The sequence below is a fragment of the Asparagus officinalis genome, chromosome 3 (assembly GCF_001876935.1).
Source record: "Asparagus officinalis chromosome 3, Aspof.V1, whole genome shotgun sequence".
NCBI lineage: Eukaryota > Viridiplantae > Streptophyta > Magnoliopsida > Asparagales > Asparagaceae > Asparagus > Asparagus officinalis.
In genome coordinates, this window is record NC_033796.1 from 108002424 (window position 1) to 108016723 (window position 14300).

Consider the following 14300-nt stretch of genomic DNA (forward strand, 5'->3'; position numbering starts at 1 on the left):
TGGTAAATGGGGTGAAATTAAAATACCAATATTGATATTTAGCCTTTTATTTAACATTATGATATAGATGAAAACTATAATTTGATGGGATTTTATTAACAATACAAGTCCTATGAAGAGTAGAACTTTTTTGTTGATGGTTTTCTGGAAACATGGTTTTGGGCTAGAAAATTTGGGTCTTATCTCACCGCACAAGTAATGGCGGCATCCCAAACACCAAACCCTCTCATTTTCTCTCCGTCGATCTCCGATGAGCAGCAACGCCGCAGCCCCCGGCCGACTCGCCAGCGAGGTGCAGACCAGCCGCCTCAACCACCCGCTCCCCCTCCCCTCCGTCCTCAAGTCCCCCTTCAAGATCGCCGACGGCCCCCCCAGCTCCGCCGCCGGCAACCCAGGTCAGTCCGTGGTGACGTCACCGGTCTCATCATCTGAGATCTGAGATCGGTGGTGCGTAAGTTTCACGGGAAACTCCCAAGAGCTTTCAAAAAAATTAGAGAAAAGTTACACTTAGTGAAGTGGCAACTGACAAGCCCTAGGTTGTATGCAAATCACGCGGAATTTGAGGGCTTTCACAGGAATTTATGCAAGATCTGATCTTAGGGCGTCTGCTTGATCAGATAGGGTTTGGATTGGTCTTGTGAGACTACAGATAAACCCTAGAAAGGAATTCTCGCCAAAAAGTTCTTGTGGAGTCCCATAGTTTTCAGCGTGTTTTTTTGTGAAACACCCTAAAATTTAAGTTTTTTTTTTGTTTTGTAATCTTCAATGAGGATAGAGGCTTTATGTAAATCATTCAAATTATGGGAATGCTTGTGAAATCTACCCAAGATTAGGGCGGATCTCATAGGATTTCGGATTGGTTTTTGGTTGCAGATGAGATCGCGAAGCTTTTCCCGAAACTTTTTGGCCAGCCATCGGCAATGCTGGTCCCCACTGGATCCGTGCCCTCTGAGATGACCGGTACGCTGAAGGTCGGCGTCGTGCTCTCTGGTGGCCAGGCTCCCGGCGGCCACAATGTCATCTCTGGAATCTTTGGTTTGTCTCTGGACTGCCCTCTCTGTTCTTTCTCATGTTTATTTTATGGAGATTTATAATGATTTAGGTTATCTTCTTTTTTTGGTTCGGTAGATTACTTGCAGAATCGGGCGAAGGGGAGCACAGTGTATGGGTTTAAGGGAGGACCGGCAGGGATCATGAAATGCAAATACGTTGAGCTTACGCCTGAGTTCATCTATCCTTACAGGAATCAGGTGATTTGTTTTAGATTCATAAAATTTAAGGGTTCTTTTGTTAAGAGTTGTTGGTGGATTCATTTTATTATTTGTTAACTAGCTTTGGCCATAATAGGGAAGATGAAAATTCACATGTTTATTTAATTGTAAGTGTTACAATTTAGCAACTAGTAAAGTTTTTTTAAAAAAAAATTAGTATGGCATATGTAGATATTTCAAATGGTTTGTATACTCTATGATTGGAAATGTTGCTGTCCTTTTTCAACTTTAAATGTGACCTTTAGGTGGTTCATTCTTTCCCTTCGTCTAACAGTGATAGATACTGACAGTTGACCTATCTGACTTTCTTCATTACTTTAGATATTAACAAGAGACAAAGTTAGACTTATGGTAGTTGGCAACCTCTTTTCAACATTTGCCTTTATATCAAACTGGTCTAGAACCAACTTTTATGTAGAAACAGACTTAAAAATTTGCAATGTCATACTATATATCTGCTATTTGGGAAGTTTTTACATTTGTGGGCCTTCTGAGATGGCTTCTCTTCTCTATAAGAACTGGATGACATACAATTATACATTAATGACAAAAAATAATTTATTTCTAGTGAACTTCATTATAATGGATAGCTGACAAAGGGCATGTCTGGAGAGGTGACAGGACAACACGTACTTGCATGCTAGTATTGTAGCTAGTACTATGTGGATTGGATGGCACATATTTTTAATTTAGTTTGGTAATCTCCATAATGGGTATTTAATCAAGTGAAATATAATTTTAATTTTATTACATTGTAAGGAATTGGGTCGCTCCATGTGTGATTCAGTCTAAACCACCCAGTTAGAGACTTAGAGTCTGGCTTAAATAGGATATGTGGTTAAATTGGCCAGACCAGCCATTTAGATTTTAGAGTTTACCTAATATATGGGCTAGTTTTGACTTTTGAGCCTGTCTAGCTTAGAACAAAGGGTTAAAAATAGCTCTTTGTTTCAAAAGTTTTAAATATAACATTTTGTTTGAACCAATAAAGATTGTATTTTTTTTTCTTCAATATTCTACACCAACAACAAAACGAAAAAGGGACTTTCTGCTGCTATTTTGAGCTTGAATTTGGCCTAAGAAATTGAAGTGTGACCAGCTTTGAACTATATTTTGTGGGTATGGGCTGCAGATTTGTCGGGTTTAAGCTTTCATATCTTGTTCAAGTCCAGTTATGGGACATCAACCATTTTGCCAACCTGATAGTGATAACTTGGCCTTTCTAACTAACCTGAAGTTTCGATTCATTGATAGGCATAATCCAGTTCTTTTCATGATTAGGCAAAACAATTTGATTAAATAGCAATGGCTCCATGCTTGGATGTTTGAATTTTTGATAATGTAGATCTGTATAATTAGTAGGAAGTTTCCAATGTCCTGGTCAGAAGGATGGTTACTGAAGTTTGTTATTTTAATTGGTGCCACAAAAATCTGATCTCCCATAATAAAAAGTTTATTTAATTGAAATTCCATAGCAACTTTTAGCGATCCAACCTGATTATTAAACTGATCTGGTCTGTTATGTATCTGAGAGGAGCAATGAAATTTCTCTTATTTGTTTTTGTTACTGATGGTTATTCCTGAATGTTGATAATATTCATTAGCTAATGTTTTAAATTTTGATATTGGCAGGGTGGATTTGATATGATATGCAGTGGAAGGGACAAGATTGAAACTCCAGAACAGGTGCTTTTTCTGTTATAATTTATATAAGTGTGTACCTGTTTGCATGTATGGTTATCTGCTATGAGTGTAGGCTTCTATACCTTGTGCACGTATATCCAGGCCCAATTATTATTTTTCTTATCATTTTTGTAGCTGATAAATGTTTACAGTTGTTTTCTATGTTTAACTGCTGGCTTTTACTCATGTCAGTTCAAGCAAGCTGAAGATACAGCAAAGAAACTTGACCTGGATGGACTTGTTGTTATTGGTGGAGATGACTCAAACACTAATGCATGCCTTCTTGCTGAGAACTTCACGTTGGTGCTTTCTTTCTTTCTTTCTTTCTTTCTGTTTCTTTTTTTTTTAGTTTATATTGAATTATTAGCATTTTGCAATTTTCTAGGCAAAAGAATATCAAAACCCGGGTTATTGGATGCCCGAAAACAATTGATGGGGATTTGAAGAGCAAGGAGGTTCCTACGAGTTTTGGGTTTGATACGGCCACTCGTCTCAAACTATATATAGGTTGCATACTGGCATCATTTCCTCCAGTATATGTATTTCTATGTGTTTTGATTAAGACCAGTTGTTAGTACTTGGTACTATGACCGGATTTATGTTCTTATTAACATTGAGATGCTTGCCAGCCTCTCCATCTAGGCATCTACTGTTTCTATCCTATTTCGATATTTAGTTTTAGGCAAATATTTACCATATAATTCCTATCTTAAGGTATTGATAATTGCAAACAAATGCACTCCTCACCGTACGAGTATAGATATGCGTTGTGTACGTACACTAGTACTTTATAATACACATGACACCGTAGTTCCTTGCAAATTGTGTATTCACTCCTAAGCAGGGGCATATATGAGAAAACAATTGCGAGAAAATGTTGAATATATTTTGTAGCCACTTATGGAGTTCTACATATGACTTTTATGTATAACCTTGCACAGTAAAGGCCCTTATGACATGATATGGCCTCTCTACCCATTATATGATCTTGTTGTGGCTCGCTAGTAATATTCTTTAGATAGTTTGGTAGTCATATACAGCTTTACATTAAGAAACAAAGTTAGACAATGGAGTTTGTGACTCCCAAAGTAGGAGCTAACACCTCATTAATTATGAATATTGTCAGTTTCCTATTTTCTAATCTGTGTTGAGAACGGTTTAGTTGGTTCATGTGCCATGTATAAAGCAAATCAATGGAAGAGACATGTTAAATAAAATGTGCAATTAGATTAATAACTAATTCTATAACTATTATGATAGAACTTATTAGCCCATTTAACCCACGACATAACGTGGTCAAATCATCCGATCAAACCTCCCAAAGTACATATTTGACGCCTTTATTTGGCATTGTTACAGTATCGTTTGTTCTAAAACAAATGTATCAGATATATTTTACTTGCATTGGATATTGTGGATGTTAACTGTACAACTAAGTTGTAATTAACGTAGCTGGTTCACCTTATGATTTTGTGTTTATGTTATTCTCTGGAGTATCCAAATGTTATCACACATATTGGGATTTCCATACATGCGAATCTGTCTAATCCAATTGTGTTTTCTTTTCACCATGCTCCAGAGGAATATATGTCCAGACTTTGTTTGAGAATGTTGGAAAATGTTGTGGTGCTTGTTATGCAATAAGTTAGGCTCTATACATATATGGCTGGACATGTTATCTTATATTCATTTCTTATGAAACATTCTTTAGCCTATTCACTCTAATAGCTAGGCTCCAGAAAACAATTCATTTATTGGTTAACTTTTTAATCCTTAGTTTTGTACGTTATCGTCCAAGTATGTATGTATGTGTGTGTGTGTGTGTGTGTGTGTGTGTGTGTGTGTGTGTATATATAAAAGAAATATGGGTATGCTTGTTACCAAGCACAAATTTTGTGCTTGGTAGTGAGGTGGCACAATCCCCTCCACTCATTCAAATGGGGGACCACATTCATATGGGTTGAGGAGTGAATGGGGATATGCAAACATTTGAATGAGTGGAGGGGATTATGTCACCTTACTACCAAGCATACCCATATATATATATATATATAACAGCCAAGATTATCGATAGCGGATAGCGTCGCATAGTGAGAAATTTGTCTAAGTTGATTGCTTTCAGAGATTATAGTTATAATTGTTTATTGTATTGCAGATATATTCCGAAATGATAGGAAATGTCATGACAGATGCTCGATCAACTGGAAAATACTATCACTGTAAGTTTTCGGGTTTGAAAACCCCCTAGATAAATTTGTAGTGGGCTTTGTTTCTCTTATGTCAAATTGCCTCAGTAAAGCTGTTTTAGTGAGATGGTTCTGTTGCTACGATACTCCTAGTGCTGAAAACTAGGATTTGTATCCGTGCACAGTTAGTTCTTAGTAAGCATGTATATCTATTGATCATAATAAATTTAGGAGTAACTTTTTACAAATTATCTTCAGATACAAGATTAACTAGTCCTATGTATCTAGCAAGCTTATTACTGCCTTGACATGGCGGTTAATTTCTTCAACTTTGAGATCAACCCTATTTAGCACCTTATTCCCCCTCCTGCCTTTTTATCCTGTTCAATGAAATTTATTTTTTGCCTTTCTCCTGGTTACCATCTCAGCTTTAACCGAGTTAAGATTAGTTGATACATTATTGAAGTACACAAGTTATGTTAGAAAATTTTGAATTTCATTGTAATTAAAATACAACTGAACTACAGTGTTTGTGTCTAATCTTTTCCGCATTTTTTTTTGTGTTAATAGTTTTTGCAAACTTCCTTTTCTGATGAATATCTATTAAAAATTTTGCTAGTTCTGTGTGGCCTTATAAGATTTACCATGCATACAGTTGTTAGGCTTATGGGGCGTGCTGCTTCTCACATCACATTGGAGTGTGCTTTGCAGACACATCCAAACATTACAATCATTGGAGAAGAGGTGTATTTCTTTTACCTTGTGATTTTTGTTCTAATCAGTGTTACAACCTGTAAATTGTTGCTATACTTGAAGTTGTTTAAAAGGCTTATTGTGAAGTTGCAATGCACTCAGTCTGGAATATTATTATTGACATGCAACTTCTTTGTTGCATTATGATTTCTGTTCAACTGATTGTGTTACATAGTTGTTCTTTGACATGTGTAGTTTTAAACTTATTCAGCCTTGTAAATATTTTGTCTTACTCCTCTAGTTTTAGAGCTGAGTTTAACCTTCTTTGAGAATTACTCAAAATGTAAATACTATTGTCTTCAGTCTTGACTGCATATCGAACACGGGGAATCTGTGTGAAGGTGTAACCTACCCAGAAAACAAATGTTGTGTTTCACCCTTTTATCAGTGGGCAGTGCACAAAGTCAACAAGAATCTCATTAAATGGATGCATCTATTGAAGATTCTTTGAGGCTAAAAAGAAGGTCCAGCCTTCATATAAGCTATCACATGATAAAAACATTTACACATGACTGGACTGTTATTCCTTTCTTGTTTTTTTGTTGGAGAGAAACCGGTGAGCTATTCATGATTTATTGAAAATCTAAATTGGTAACCAGAATTCCGTCCTTGTAAGTCCACTGTTTACGGCATTCTTGTCATGGTTATGATAATTATTAAGGTTTACCATTAAGTAACTAGGCATTGGATAGATTAAGATATGCCGATTGGCCTGATCCTATCTTAGCTTACAAAATGCCCCCTAAAGAACTATACTAGTTAGCTATTGATCCCAGGCCAATGTTCCGATCCGCAAAAAGCCTATGATATTGAGGCCCCTTCATGTTCGTTAAGCTCATAGCCTCTCTTTTACTGACCCATGTTTGCATTTGACCTTAATCCATTCCCATGCAACACATTTAGATTTATTATTGGTTATGGTTATTTTTGCTTCCGCGAATTGTTTTGTGATCTTATTTAAACTTATTATTTATTTATATATACTCTTGTGAATCCATATATGTGCAAAGTGTTTATTTATCCTTTTTTACCAATGTGATACTATCTAATAGATTGACAATCTTCCCCCTTCACCATAGATATGGGATGTATCTTGCATTTGCTTAGAAGTTCTTCTGAGATGTTGGCACCTTGTGTAAACACTCCATACCAGTTTTTGCTTGGTTACTAGCAGTACAAAAAAAAAATTCACTTTTGTCAATCACGTCTGATTTTTTTATTTTATTATAATATCTTCTATCTGTTACTTGTTGCAGGTGGCTGCTAAAAAGCAAACTCTTAAAACTGTTACAGATTACATTACTGATGTAATTTGCAAGCGTGCTGAACTTGGCTATAACTATGGTGTCATCCTTATACCAGAAGGTTTAATTGATTTTATTCCTGAGGTACTGCCTGTATTGTCTATGGCCTCAATTTTATAGTTCTTTATCTGAGAGCGTCTTTTTTTTCGTACTATCAGGTTCAGCAACTCATTGCAGAACTTAATGAAATCCTAGCACATGATGTTGTTGATGAAGGTGGTCTGTGGAAAAAGAAGCTACGAGAACAATCCCAACTTCTATTTGAATTTCTTCCCCAAGCAATCCAGGAGCAACTGATGTTAGAGAGAGACCCGCATGGAAATGTGCAGGTATTCGAAGTCAAAAATTCTTTTGTTTTTTTTCTAGGCTATTCAGTGGAAGTGGGTAATGCCTGTTGCTGATATGTATTAACTTTTCCAGGTTGCCAAAATAGAAACCGAGAAGATGCTTATCTCGATGGTTGAAACTGAATTGGAGAAAAGAAAGTTGGCCGGAACATATAAAGGACATTTTAAAGGACAGTCTCACTTTTTTGGGTAACTACTGAATTCCCCTATATGTTTGCTTGTACCTGAAAGGGAAATCATCGTTTTGAAAATTTTATTTATGAATGCGTCTTAGATTACTAAATTACTAAATTTTAAGTAGATCTTTTGGAGCATCCAACTGATAACATTTTGATAATCTATTACTAGTTCCATCATTAATGGCAAATGAGTTCCAAAATACTTTTTTGTTTCATCACTTGGTTACATCTCATGAATGCTAAATGGACTCAACTTGCAGATATGAAGGAAGATGTGGTTTACCAACAAATTTTGACGCAACTTATTGCTATGCATTGGGTTATGCAGCTGGCGCTCTCCTCCACTCCAGAAAGACTGGCCTCATTTCCTCAGTTTGTGCTTCTATAACTCCTCTCTCTTTGAAAGCTATTTCGATGACCTGTATAATACTTTTTATAAAGACTCGACAAACATGGCTAGTTGATCTATGACTGTACTATTTAAGAAAAATATGAGTTTGCTATTTGCTATTTTGTTTAGGTTGGCAACTTATGTGCCCCCGTTGAAGAGTGGACTGTTGGAGGGACTGCATTGACCGCATTGATGGATGTTGAGAGGCGACATGGTATCATATTCTCCATCCTGTCTTTGTACTGTGAATGAATAGTACTATTCTTTCTCTTATCCTTTTTTTCCTCTTTGTTTTTACTTGCCTTGTTTTTTCGGAGTTGGAGGTGTTATACGTATGACAATTGCTATCAGGGTTCATAGTCACTTATTGCTTAATAATTTGGTTACCTGGCTTCACATGTAAATAGCTTGTCTCTTACAATCTATTAACCTAAATTCATCTCAAATTTCTTGTAACTTTTAAGGTTTGTCTTAATCCTATCTTTTTGTTCTTGCCCATCAGATATTCATCCAGTCATTATTGCGATACAATGGAATGCATTTAGACATGATTTGGTTCACAAATACTTTCTCTAGATAATATATTCCCGTACTAACGGAGAGCCATAGTTGAATAGAACAGAGAAAAATTAATGAGGTTTCATGTGTGTGTAACATAGCTTTCTTTCCCTGTGAAAATTGGGGTAGAAACTTAATAAGTCAATGCCCCATTCAACACTACTTGCCTCAATTAGCCCGCCCTGGTTGCCTTGAGAAATTGCACTTTAATCCTGTGTTTCCTGCTAGTGAACTTTGAGATTATGGGGTTCAAGATTTTATTATGCATTGCCCAAGCTTAAACAATGTGCATGCAGGTTATAAAAACTTGTTTTAGCTTGTTCGAAACAGTGCAACTCAAGGTCATAACATTAAGTATTAAAATGTGGCACAGTCATGAAGTTCTTGCACTTTGATGGTCTGTTAGGAGTAAAAAACACGTTGTATATGGAAATCAGTGAACTGCAAAGGAAGCTGTACTTTTTTCATGAGTGAAAAATTGTAGATGAATTTTCCTCTTTTTTTCTTAAATTTTTTTATTCTTGTTATCTATGCTCGGCTATTTTGTAAGCTTAAGTTTTTTATTACATGTAATTGTTTTCTAATAGCTTTTTGTCTTCCAGGTAAATTCAAGCCAGTGATCAAGAAGGCCATGGTGGAGCTTGAAGGTACATGTGCTGCTCGTAGCTATGGTTCCATGTTCATAATTCTCTCTTTTTCTTCACTTACTGAATATTCTATACATCAATCTTTTTTATGAAACTTTCAGGTGCACCGTTCAGAAAGTTTGCATCCATGAGAGATGAATGGGCCCTCAAGAATAGGTACATCAGCCCAGGTATGTTATTGTCTTTCACTCTGGATCCATTTCACAAATTGGGATTATTAATATTGTCGGAAAAAACTATAGAAGATCTTCTAAAGGAAATCATATAGGAAGGAGAATGCAATATCTTGTTTCCACTGCTCCAGTACAATATCCTGCGATTGCTAAGATATCTTATATGCTGATTGCAATGATTAAAATTGGTACGAATTTTTCCCTGATATTGCCGTGGCTAATACCTGTCCATGATAATGAATTCCTGAGCAGGCCCTATTCAGTTTATCGGCCCTGGATCAGACGACCTCAGTCGCACTCTGCTCCTGGAACTCGGTGTTCAGGCTGCATAGACGTCTCTTGGAGTAGCTAATTTCTTTATTTTTCCTTTTATTTCTCTCGTGAGGCAGTAAAGCGAATAAATGTGATGAATAAATCTTGTAGGAAATAGATTTCAAACATTGTATATGTCTTGTTTCTTCACAAGCTACCTAGTGTGTAAGTTTCCGCAAACTGAGTGCCCAAATTGGCTTTCTTCCTCTTTGTGATATAAACTGAAGCTAGTTTTTACAAATTTTTTTCGTTTATTCTAATTAACAAATTGGCGGAGCATTGATCATTCTTATCACTTCTTGTTCTCTACTTCAATGGGATTAATTTCCTACTTTTTATTTATAAGGTGATACATGTGATGTTGGTGTTATAATTTAATTGATTCTTGTTTTCATTTTGAGAAGGAAATATTACCTGAGCCTGAGAGTTAGGATTTATTACTTCCGATGAACGGGACGTGAGAACGCTACCCTCATGAGAATTGCTTTGATAGGACTTGTCATCTCATTTGTACGGTCCTTCCTTGTACTCGTAGGACTTTTCCGTAATTTCTAGTTTTCTATCTTGTGGTTACATATATTTTTATAATTAGGGGTTGTTTGGTTCGATTACCATATATTAGGAAATACAATTCCATGTAAAGAAATTTAAGTTTTGGGTTTTTCAAAATTTTTTAAGAAATAGATTGTTTAGGTTAGGCTCACACATAAAGTATGGTGGGAAACCAATGTATATCATTTTCTTTTGTTTGGTTGGTATAAAAAAAAGAAAAACTTTTGTTGATTATATATATATATATATATATATATATATATATATATATATATATAGTATATATATATTATTTCACATTAGTGGTATTTGAAGTGTGCAGGAAAAAGTATATATGATCGCTACGGTAAGTTTACCACTCACTAGAAATAAATTTATTTGTGATTGTTATGGGAGATAATATTACCAAAATAAAAGTGCAATGTAACATGAAAAAACAGTAAATACCAAATTCACTATAAATATTTGTTTCATATAAAATATCATAAGAAACCCGTAATAACTTGATTATTGAAACTATTATGAACTATGTACCTGATTTGACATGAAAAATACATGTTTGACATAAAAAAATCACACAAAACCTGTAAAATACGTACCTGAATTAGCGATGAATCCTGGAAAAACCTATAAACAACCTGATTAGTCATAAATATGTATATGACATGGAAAATTGCATCAAACCTGGAAATACCAAACATGTACGTAATTGAGACTGAGTAGTTGGGTCAACTACAAGAAACAAAACTAGTAAAGTTTCAAAACCATGAGCAAAACCAGCAAAAAAATTACAGATCCAAATAAATATTGTCAGATTCAACATCCAACCACCAAGTAAATGTACGGTTCATATACATTTATAAAAAGCAATGTTTGCATATCAAATTCTAACCATAAGAAAAGTAAAGATATTGGTGAATCTTCATGTGCACCGTCATCAAATGTAAGAATATTTGAGATTTTTATGATAAAAAATGGAGCTGTTTATTTTAATGCAAATTTACTATTGTTTTTATCAGTGTGGAAGGATTACTGAACCTAAACAAGCTTTTGAAGATGGATTGCGTATACGGATACAGATCGAGAGCAAGATGAAATGTGGGATATCATGGAATTAGCAGAAATTATGCTAAGAGCTAATGCTGTAAAAGTTATAGACCGAAACGGAAATTGGAAGTGTCCTTACTGCAAAGATATACCCAACATGAACTGGAACAAAAATAAACTCTTAACACACACCCATGAAGTTGGTTACAATGAAACTGTTGTCAATTTGAGTAAAGAATGTATTGGAGAACATCGTGGAAGCGTAAACTATGAGGTACCATAGTGCAAGTAACCCTGATGACGAGAAAGGGAGGAGAGAGAAACGAGAATTGGTAGCTCTCTATAAATGGACAAATTTTCAAAACCAATCCTTTTGTATATTTAATTGCAAAAAACGACCTCTTTCTATTTTATTTTGAAAAACCGACCTGGTTTCAGCGCTGTCGCTGAAACCAGGTCGGTTTTTCAAAAAAAAATTTATGAAACTTCACGGGAGTTCAACTCCCGTGAAGTTTAGTACTCTTTTAAACTTCACGGGACATGCACCAACTCCAATGAGCATCTCCATCAAGTTGGACATGGATGAAAGTAGTGAGAAAATAGACCAAAAGCTATGTCTAGGTATGATAGTTAGTTTGCTTTATCTCATCGTTAGTAGACCAGATATTATGTTTAGTGTTTGTGCATGTGCACGTTTTTAAGCTTCTCCTAGAAAATCTCATTTAATTACAGTTAAAAGAATCATTAGATATATAAATGGTACTATTGAACTTGGTTTGTTTTATCCAAAGCATATTGCTTTTGATCTTTATGATTATTGTGATGCCGACTTTGCCGGATGTAAAGTGGACTGCAAGAGTACTAGTGACACATGTCAATTCTTAGACAACTTACTTATTTCTTTCTCATCCAAGAAGCAAAATTGTGTAGTTTTCTTTAAGAGGCGATGACGATGATAAAGTCTAAATCTCAGATCCAGCGCAAGCGGAAAAAAGGAGAAAATGGAAGAAAAAAAACCCCCTAATTTTTCTCGTCTCCTCTGCGTCGATCTTGTCTGCGGCCATGGCGGGGCAGCGAAAGCTGCAGCCAATCGTCCGTACGGAGGGAGATCAGAGGAGGGGAGAATCCGTTGTCATGACAGATCATCATTACCTATTTCAGAATGGGTCGTTTTTTGGAATTATTTTGTAAATGGGTTTGTTTTGAAAATTTGTCCTTGGAGCTCTCTACAAATATAGCGTGCCCTCATCTCATTAGTTTAAGTATGAGGCTCTCTTTGTTCGTAGGGGCGGCGGCGGAGGAGAAATTTCTAGGGTTTGGAGGTTCGAAAGAGCCGCCCCCCCTCCCTCCCTCTCCCCCCTCCCCTCGACGGAGAGTCGATGATTCTTTCACCTCAGAAATTTTGGAAAGAAGGAAAAAAGAGAAGGAAAATTGCTTTTGGCCCCATGATTTTTCTCCTCCATCTTCATCACCACCATCATCATCATCCTCTTCTTCTTCTTCTTATTCTCTCTCTCTCTCTCGATCTCAATAGTTTTCTTTAAGAGGCGATGACGATGATAAAGTTTAAATCTCAGATCCAGCGCAAGCGGGAAAAAGGAGAAAATGGAAGAAAAAAAAACCCCTAATTTTTCTCGTCTCCTCTGCGTCGATCTCGTCTGTGCGGACATGGGGCAGCGAAAGCTGCAGCCAATCGTCCGTACGGAGGGAGATCAGAGGAGGGGAGAATCCTATATCGTGATAGATTAAAGGCGAATCTGAGCCTCCTCCCCCCAAAAATTAAAAAATTTCTCTCTTTTTTGCTTCTTTCGTTTGGAGTTCCCAGTTTTTCTTCTAACTTTGGAACTTTGGGGCTTTTCCTGAATTATTCCCCATCTGGGTACGGATCCATGTGCACAAGGGGTATCGAAATGAAGAAATAGGTGAAGTTCATGTTTTCTCGAACATTTAATGAAAAACTTCACCTTTATTCGTTAGTTTTTCTGTTTTCCCCCTAGTATTTTCCTATTTTTTTGTTGCTCTGATCTCGTTCAGAAATCACTCGCATCCAACTTTTTGGCAGTAGATCCATCCAGGCTAAGTTCAAGAAAGATTTTTATTGTTCCTCTCGAATCAAATATCAAAATATCACTGCAGTTTTTGTTGGGCAGATAATCAATTTTTCCTCTCAAACTCAATACTTTTTAAGTTTTTATTTTGTCGGCCTTTTTCAATAATTGAGGGCTTAAAAGTTCAAATTTCCTAGTGGAAAACCTCCAAATGTGTTGTTCTTCATGCAGGACAAATTTTTAAAACCAACCTATTTGGAACTTATTATAGAAAATAAGTTTCTTTTTCTTTGATTTCCTTGTTCTTTAGCCAAACAAACAGACCCTAATAAGAGGCCAGAAGGGGAGAAAAGATGAACGAGAATTGGAACACTCTATATATAAATAGAGCGAGCCCACAGTAAGCCGGTCCTCGTCTCATTAGTTTAAGTATGAGGCTCTTTTTGTTGTAGGGGCGGCGGAGGAGAAATTTCTAGGGTTTGGAGGTTCGAAAGAGCCACCCCCTCCCTCCCCCCTCTACGGAGAGTCGATGATTCTTTCACCTCAGAAATTTTGGAAAGAAGGGGAAAAAAGGAAAATTGCTTTTAGCCCCATGATTTTCCACGAAGGGTCCTCTACAGGAATTTTCTCCTCCATCATCACCGCCATCATCAATCATCATCTCATTCTCTTACTCTCTCTCTCTCTCTCTCTATATATATATATATATATATATATATCAATAATTTTCTTTAAGGGGTGTTTGTTTTAAATCCTATAATTTTAGGATATGGTCGAAAAGAAGCCGAAGTACTGTATTTTAAAATTTTTAATTCAGCTGCTGTGCGTTAATAAAACGCTGTACTTAGG

General features: G+C 36.1%; 1 protein-coding gene across 1 annotated transcript; it reads left to right on the forward strand.

Moving 5' to 3' along the window:
• Window positions 212–10096, forward strand: LOC109835569 (pyrophosphate--fructose 6-phosphate 1-phosphotransferase subunit beta-like). Its single transcript, XM_020403535.1, has 16 exons — window positions 212–395; window positions 874–1035; window positions 1129–1250; window positions 2904–2957; window positions 3147–3253; window positions 3340–3487; window positions 5101–5173; window positions 5796–5884; window positions 7150–7281; window positions 7356–7526; window positions 7618–7733; window positions 7984–8095; window positions 8244–8328; window positions 9275–9319; window positions 9421–9489; window positions 9745–10096. Exons 1-16 carry the CDS (start codon window positions 251–253, stop codon window positions 9822–9824), a joined length of 1710 nt encoding a protein of 569 aa, XP_020259124.1. The 5' UTR covers window positions 212–250; the 3' UTR covers window positions 9825–10096.

What these genes read in the sequence shown, in the direction of transcription:
- LOC109835569 (XM_020403535.1), top strand. Translation starts at nt 251, where the DNA reads ATGAGCAGCAACGCCGCAGCCCCCGGCCGACTCGCCAGCGAGGTGCAG. An exon ending in CTCCGCCGCCGGCAACCCAG is followed by an intron (nt 396 to 873) that starts GTCAGTCCGTGG and finishes TTTTGGTTGCAG; the next exon opens with ATGAGATCGCGAAGCTTTTC. An exon ending in TAATTGATTTTATTCCTGAG is followed by an intron (nt 7,282 to 7,355) that starts GTACTGCCTGTA and finishes TCGTACTATCAG; the next exon opens with GTTCAGCAACTCATTGCAGA.